Source organism: Wolffia australiana, chromosome 6 (genome assembly GCF_029677425.1).
Source record: "Wolffia australiana isolate 7733 chromosome 6, ASM2967742v1".
In the NCBI taxonomy this organism is placed as follows: Eukaryota; Viridiplantae; Streptophyta; class Magnoliopsida; order Alismatales; family Araceae; genus Wolffia; species Wolffia australiana.
The window spans coordinates 6,386,460-6,395,093 of record NC_135840.1 but is presented as its reverse complement, the minus strand read 5'-3'; the positions used below and the strand labels follow the sequence as shown (position 1 = coordinate 6,395,093).

The following is an 8,634-nucleotide window of genomic DNA, read 5'->3' as shown; positions in this document are numbered from 1 at the left end:
TATTCTTAATAAGACATTTTTTTTTGTTCATTCATAAGTACCAATTTCTGTTAGACAATAATTATATTTGCTTTTGTTAATCAGTTCAGCCGACTACCCATTCCACGAGAATCTTGGCGTGGGAGATGATCTTCCACCTTAAATTTTTTTCATAATTTAATGTCAAATTTATAGAATTGTAGGTGTCTCTAAATATAAGAAATCTGTAAATTGTTAACTTTAAATATTCTTGTGCAGATGCGTTGAAACAAATAGAATGTCTGAGAAAACTGATATTTACAGTTTTGGGGTCGTTCTGCTTGAGCTCGTTACAGGAAGGCCAGCAATTGATGTGGACAGAACCCACATTACTCAGAGAGCTCAAACAAAACTAGAACAGGGAGATGTATGCAGTATTGTGGACCCAAGAATATAAGGCGAATATGTATCCCCATGACAGGCCGTCCATAACTGATGTTGTTGTGCAACTGAAGGAATTTAAAGTTGTATCCCCACTTTCGCATGCTGACTTCTGGTTATTGCACTTAATGTTTAGTTTGGTTTATCGTTTTGGTTAATGAATTAATTGAGCAGGCCTGAGGAAATTAAGCAAATTACATTATAATGCTGATCTAGTGCCTAATGAAATTGTCTTCTAAATGTTTGAAATTATGCCATCTGAGGAAGCAAACACATACAAATTTCATGACGTTTTTAACAGGAATTATTGATACACATCTATGTCGATAAAACCATTCACATTAAAAGCAACATCATAAACAACGGTTTGAAATGTTTTGACAAATCATTACGACCACGATTGAAGGTAAATGTAGAAATTCTTTTCTTGAATGATTAGGCACAAATTTTAAATAAGCCCCCTTGAGTAGATCAACAGAAACTGAGAAGCCGAGGCATAAATAGAAGTAGATCAACAGAAATATATAAAGAGGTAAAGATAAGGATAGAACCATAAATACGCGTAGATCAATACAGACTTTGAGATATAGATAGACATATATAAGGATATAGACGTGAATATGTAGAGAGGACATATCTATCAAAACATATCTGATGAGATAGATATTAGCATAAACGAAGAGAAACATATCAATTGTGATAGAGGACCACATAGACGGCCACATATATAGCGAATACAGAAACTGTTCATATCATTAAATAACAAGTAAATCATGTTCTACAAATGTTCTGACAGTGCACGTGAATAATAAGGTCGAGTGCATTGAGGTTTCGTCGCCCCATTGCAACTTCACCGGCTATCCATGCATTCTTTGACAATTGGCGGATATGTAGACCGCTGAGATCCCTGCATGATTGATCAAACAACTTTATTAGTTAACGTTGAAAAAACTCAAAGAAGCATGTAAACAAAGCTGGGTATAAAATTAAAACTGTATTGGGCCTCCAGCTTCTATTCTTCGTTCGGTACATGTCTTCCGATTATGGCCAACTTGGTGGCAGAGGGAGCACGTGATATGCACGCCTTTCTTCGATAGTCTTTGTACCATGGGTTCTTTCTCACGGACGTCAATTTTCCTCTTCAGCTTGGGCCTTCCAGGTTGTCTCCTCACAAGAGGAGGGAAAAGATAGCTCTCGTCAGCTTCGCACCATAAGTTTTTTCCATTCATTGGCGGGATACCGTAACTATATGCTAGTTGGTAGACATCTTTCTTCAACTACTCAATGACAAAAATGATGGGGTCCTCCTTGATCCAATGAATGCAAGATATAGCATGGGGGCATGGAATGCCCCTTAATTCCCAATATCCGCAACTGCATGTGCTACGAAGTAGATCAACCACAAATCTGCTTCCCAAGTCTGTAACCTCGAATTGATACTTCCCCGCATGCCTAAGAGTGCATGTCCTTGACTTCTTCTTGTTCTCTTCGACCAACTCCCTTATCCAGGGGCATAACGTATCATTTCTGTTAGAAAACAACTCCCTTTTTTTTGCTACTCTCTGCATGACTGCACCTCTAATTTCTTCCAGCATGTCTATGATAGGCTTAGATCTAGCATGTATGATGTAATTGTTGAAACACTCGCAAATGTTGTTGTCAATCACCTCACACTTTGTATCCCTACTAATGTACGCCCTGCAAAACTTCTTTATACCTATGTATTGGAAAGCTTGTGGATTCACTGTGCTCATCTCCCTCATAATCCGTTGGATTCACTGTGCTCATCTCCCTCATAATCCGTTGGATATCTTCATGCGTTGTAGACTTCACAGCTCTCCAGAATAAGTTCTTCAAAATTTCTGTAGAATGCCCTTTCTTCTTCCAATTTGCATAGATGTGGCTAGCATAATTCCTATGCTCTACATTGGGTAATAAATTCGCCACTGCATTTTCCAGTCCCTGCACGATGTTAGACAGGACTAATCTGTTAAAATACTACAGTTGTTGGACGATAAGCATTAAGAGTTCAAAGAAATAAAAAACATATGTACCTTCTGCTGATCTCTAATAAGAGTCCAGCCATTTCCGTCAACCATTCCTAAATCATTCATCAGAAGCTGAATAAACCAAGTCCATGAAGATTGATTTTCACCTTCGACTACCGCCCAGGCAATGGGGAACATTAGATTATTCCCGTCCTTCCCAACAGCACTCAATAGTTGGCCTTTAAGTTGGGTCTTCAAAAAACATCCGTCCAATCCAATGACTTGTCTACAACCTTCAAGAAACCCTCTTGCTATGGAATCAAAACATATGTAGAGGCTCTTAAACGTAACCAAAGAATCTGGAGTCGCTCTATCAAGAACCAGCTCAAAAGTAGCATTCCTATTTACCTTTTTTAACTCGGCAACATATGCAGGAAGCATGTGATAATGGTCGTCCAAAGTTCCTCGAAGCTTCATGTGCGCCTCGGACCTAGCTCTATAACAGGTTTGCTTTAAAATGGTGATTCCGAATAGTTCATTTATTTCCCGCATCATATCTGCCTCCTTCAAATCCATATTCATTCGAATTTTCTCTAAAAAGTGTTTCGCAACCCAATGATAATCGGCTTGGCTGTTCCTCGGAGCTCTAGTGCACAAATGAGTATCATTAAGCATTTTCACTACAAACGCCTCTCTCGTTCTATCCCAACTAGCGTATATCCTCCACGGGCAACATCCCTTGCAAACAACTTCAACTTTCCGGTCACCGGACCTTGGAAAAGTGATGTTGAATCCGTTCCATATAGCATGGTCCTTTACAGCTGCCCTAAACTGAGAAGCCGATTCAAATTTCATGCCCAATTGAAATATAAAACTCTCAGTGGGACAGCTTGGATCATACGTCTTCCGCTTGTATATGTACCTTCCATTTTCATCCTCATCATCGGTATCATTGGGGGTTAACATGTCACCCTCGGAATCATCATACTCGCTATGATATCCAGCAACAAATGTTTGTTGTTGGACATGTTCGTTTCTAAGTCTGTGGCCGTCTACCAATTCCTCATCCCATTCGTCACTCGAATATTCGTCGGGGGCACTTAAGTACACTTCACTTTCCTCCTCTTCCCTACCTATATCATTTTCAGAGTCATCATCGCTATCGTAATCAGAACCAAACACCTTACACTCGTCATCAGCCCTGTATAAGAGATAGATGGAAAACAGTAATTGATCATGCGTGCAAAATACTTAAATTACCAAGGAGATCTTACATTCTTCTACGACAAACAGATATCTGAAATTACATTGGAAATAATAAAAAATACATTATTTAAGTACAAAGGGAAAAATAAAGATAATAAAAACTTACATTACTTAAAGCCAAGCGTCCACCGTCAAAGAATAGAAGAACGCCTAAAAACGCAAAAAAACAAAAGGATGTTCGCATTGAGCCGAGGAGTTAAGTCAATTAGAATTCCAAAACGTATGGGTTAAAAATGAATTTTGCATCAAGGTAGATATGTACAAAGATAGAGAGCTACGTAGCTAGACAAAAAGACTGTAGATATGTACATTGATAGGTAAGAAATCATGTAGAAAAGACACATTAATAAAATGACATAAAGAATGAGATATACAGTCCACAGATATCCTCTGCGGTTTAAAAAAACCAGCAGGTTTAAAAAAACAGTCCACAGATAGAAAGATGGTTATATCTAACAAATTATAAGATCATTTAAAATCCACCTATCCCAACTAAAGATCATTTAAAATCGACCTATCACAGAATGAACATGCGGATGAATGACTCAAACCATTCAATGTTAATCCATCATCATTAAATTTTCATAAAATTTCAGCAACATGGGCCAGAAATTGCCGGCAATAACAAGACATAGACAGTAGGATAGCTTCTACAGCCCAGGCAATGAATGTATAAGGCAATTTTCAAAAGCCAGTACTGTCAATCGACGCGCAATAAGATACATTCTTAGAAAATATACATGAAAAATCTGAGAAAAAATGAGGAGATGAACGATGACTCAGCAAATGAATATGAAGATGAATTAGTCGAACCATTCAATGCTTACTCATCATCATTAAATTTTCAAAACATTTCAGCAATATGGGCCAGAAATTAGCGGTGATAAAAAAATAGCCAAGAGAATTTTAGGACAATTTTCACATGCAAGAACTGTCGACCGACACGCAGCAGGATACATTCGTCGAAAATAAACATGAAAAATCCGAGAAAAAACTAGGAGATGACCCATGATTAAGTGAATGAACACGCGGAAGAATGACTCAAACCATTCAATGCTAATCCATCGTCATTAAATTTTTGTTAGATTTCACCAATTTGGCCCACAAATTGGCGGCGATATCAAGAAATAGACGGTAGGATAGCTTCAAACTCTGTTGAATAGATGTTCGCTCTGGTTTTATACGACTTTCCTCAGATCAATATCACCTTGAGGAATTTAACATTACAGAGTTTGTGTTAAAAAAAATCAATGTTACATAGGTATATCTTAGACCTCTAATTAGCAGATCAGTGGGCCTGAATGGCTACGAAAAGTGTTTTAGTTGAAGTGGCCTCTTATACGAACCTAGGTGTTCTATTCGGGAGAGAAAGGAAGAAGAGAAAACTGGCTCAATGTATATGGGAATAGGAATATGCAGGTGGAATGTGCATAAAACGGTAAGACTGAAATGTATTTCCTCAAACTAAATGCCCTATAGATCGCCCAAGTGACGCAGCAAAAAGGAACAATCTGCCTGATTAGAACCTTAGTAGGGACATAGAGCCAAGAACCCTACCTCGTGGAACGCCCGTAGACAAGAAGAAGCTCGCAACGAGCTCTCCTCTCCTCTCCAATGAAGCTCACGTAAAATGGAAGCCCTTTCTCCCCGACGCCCTTTCTTCCTCCTTCTCCACCGTCTCCTTCTCCTTCACCACCCTTCTGCGCTCTCTCCCGGGTGACTCACTCCCAGGTGACTAATCGTTCCTATTTCTCACTTTCTTCAAATCGCGTTATGACGTGGACTCCACGTGTCTGCCAGGTAGATTCCGCTTACGTGGACGCCGCCAGAATTCCACCTGGCAGCCACGTCGAGTCCATGTCACGCCCGGGCTGCGGCGGCGGACCAAATGGGCGTTTCAGGCTGTGACGCGGCGAAAAAAAAGATAGGGCTGTAACTCGAATTTTCGGAAAACTTTAGGCTGAACCGTGATATTAACCCTTTATATTTGTATCATCCTAAGATAACTATAAACATGAAATAATCAAAATACCTACTTACATTCCCCTTTATAATATAATTAAATATATTATTATAATGAGATAATTCCTATTCTATTAATGCCTCTCTAATTCTTAATTTCTAAAGCATCCACACACATATATACACACAAGCATCTTTCTCTCATCTTATTATTTTCCCAATACCTACTATCTTATAAAATCAAAAAAAAATCAGTCTCTCTCTATTTTGTTAACTCTACTATCTTAAATATTCTTCCTATCTATCTACTTAATTGTCTTATAAATTAGATAATCCATATACTTCTACCTATATTTATTATTCTTAAAATCTAAGCACACACATATATATCCTCTCGTCTGATCCAACCCCTAACTCCACTGATTACACCCTCTTTCTCCTATCATAAGTAATACTTCATCTCTTCTTCATTCTTCTTCTTAATGTTTAATAAAGTAAAACTTCTATCAATTAACTTCTTTGACCTCATTATCGCAAAATTTTACGCACTATTAGCTAAATCTTAATACCATTATATCCATCATCTAGTTTTCGTGTAACTTACTATTAATTAAATAAATGACCTCCTATCCCTATTAATAGTATTTTACTATTCTATCTATTTCATTAATCTTCTAAAATTCTTCTACTACCTACATTAACAGCACCCTTAATTATAATAAAATTAATTCACTTCAAATATCTTACTTCTTCATTATATTTAGTATCTATAAAAAGAGAAAAGTAATATCTGATATTCCTCTCTCATATCTAGTTCTCTCATCCATTTAATATTTCCTCCACTTAACTATTACTTATCACTTACTACATTTAATATTATCATCATTACTTCTCCTTAACTATATCTCAGCAATTAAATTTAACTCTAAAGTTCAGTCCCTCTGGAGACAACCTTGATCCGACTATACATTCAAGTGAGTTTTCTATAGTTAAACAAACTAATTTTGATTTAGGAAAATTAAAATTACACAGAAATTAAAACTAAAAAAGTAACTTGCGTTCATCATAGGGTCAAGAGACCTTCTCTCTCGACCCTTTTAATCTCAATTTGGATGGCTAATTAGGCATCTCTCGTCGCAGGAAGAAGATACAATGGTGGAGATCCTTTAAAAGTTTGGAACAGGCATTTTGGAGTTGTGAGAGTTTCACTACGGCTCAAATGACTTGAGAAGGCATCAGAAAAAGTCCAGGAAGAGAATCTACTTTGCCACCATTGAGGAGAAGAGAGGGGAAATTGCAAACCACGTCTACGAGGCAACTATCTGCGTCTCTACCCCATGTTCTTCAATTCAGGGCATATTTGGTACTTTTCCTAGCTTGATCAGAGTGAAAATTAGTCTATAAACACCTTTGATTGAGTAATATTGTATTGATTCGAGGAGAAATTTGAGTACATCTTGTTTTCGTGTCATGGCCTCTTTGAGGCATTCTACCAAACATCTACTAGGTATTGATAGATTTATCAAAAATTTTATCTGATTTTCCTTCTTAAAAAATACTAAAAAATACTCATTAACTATTGCACCTATAAGCCTTCTTTGTCTTATTAAAATCTACTTATTAATCATGTAATTTATAAATATTGACTCTTAATTCTTCCTATGACCTCTTATTATCTTCTATTACTCTCTCTGCCTCATCAATATATACACTTAATAAACTAATATATTTTCCCTATCTATCATTATTCTTACCTTCCTTTGTATTTCTTCCTTATCTTACATCTCAGTAAAACAACAAAATCCTACTTACTTCTCTAAATCTAATACCTCTCTACTTAACAAATCTATCTCTTACTAATATCTTTATTCACCTAATTTATATTACTCCTTAAATACAAATCTAAACATAATTATCCTAATGCTATCTTAACCCTATCTTCAAGTATAATCCATAATCCATTCCAAATCCTCTTTCTTAATTATTTGTTATATCTATGACAATACTACCCCTTGGAGCAATATAAATAATATCTTTTATAATATCTCCTTATTTCTTTGATCTCCTTACTATCATCTAATATCACTTATTATTTCCTACTATATCAAATTTTTCTCCACTTACTAATCGTTTATCTTCTACCATCTTATTCTCTTTATTATTATTACTCATCTCTTATATTATCTTTCTCTATACATAATTCCTATGAACACTCATTTCATCATCTAATTATTCCTAACCCTAACTCAATCATTAGATTCATCTCTAAAGGCCAGTCCCTGTGGAGACAACCTCGATCCCACTATACATTTGAGTCAATTTATACAATTAAAAGTTTTATTTGATTTGGGAAATGAAATCACAACGTCATAACAAATACATGTGTAATTTTCCTTAATCAGGTACCCCTTCCCCTTTTGTTATCCAGACTTCGTCAAATTTCAGCTAAGTAATGTTCCTTCGGGGGGGTCACTTTGAACAGGATAAATTAAATAAAATATCTCCCATTTCAAATTAAATAAATTTAGGATAAATTCTATAAAATATTTTTATTCATTTTCTTAGATTTCTTATTGAATAAAAATTATTTCAAACTCCAAAAAATCCTCAAAATATTTGTTTGAAATTTGGATTTATTTATTTCATTTAGAATCCTAGAAAAAATTAGAAGTTGAATTAATGTTTCCCTATGAAATGACCCCTTAAATTATATTATTTACCCAGTATAAATTGGAATTTATTATTACACATTTTTTCTTAAGTCTAAATTAAAAAATGGAATAAACCCTTAAATTTAGAGTTATTAGTGAATGATGAGGATGAAAAGCTCCGGTTAAAAGAATGGTCTACCTGTGAAATAGCCATAGATACTGCCGCCTCCTTGATGTACGACTAGGGGTATAGCCATTGATATCCATCCTTGGCTGTCATCATCTGATGACATATTATGGATATTAAACACTCTTAGCATATCCTACAGTGCACAAAAGAGATCCCAAAGCATCACATGCGTTTGACG

The 8,634-nt window shown here is 35.9% G+C and overlaps 1 protein-coding gene across 1 annotated transcript; it reads right to left on the bottom strand.

Annotated features, from left to right (window-relative positions):
- Positions 1–1,249: 1,249 nt before the first annotated feature.
- LOC144704937 (uncharacterized) lies at positions 1,250–6,144 on the bottom strand. The gene is made up of 4 exons (XM_078577524.1): positions 6,140–6,144; positions 3,072–3,588; positions 2,454–2,951; positions 1,250–1,306 (listed from the first exon to the last, which is right to left on the bottom strand). The coding sequence occupies exons 1-4, from the start codon at positions 6,142–6,144 to the stop codon at positions 1,250–1,252; spliced, it is 1,077 nt and encodes a 358-aa protein (XP_078433650.1).
- Between the last annotated feature and the right edge of the window lie 2,490 nt (positions 6,145–8,634).

What these genes read in the sequence shown, in the direction of transcription:
- LOC144704937 (XM_078577524.1), bottom strand. An exon ending in ATAGAACGAGAGAGGCGTTT is followed by an intron (nt 2,952 to 3,071) that starts GTAGTGAAAATG and finishes ATGGATTTGAAG; the next exon opens with GAGGCAGATATGATGCGGGA. An exon ending in TTATTAGAGATCAGCAGAAG is followed by an intron (nt 1,307 to 2,453) that starts GTACATATGTTT and finishes TCAATCATGCAG; the next exon opens with GGATCTCAGCGGTCTACATA.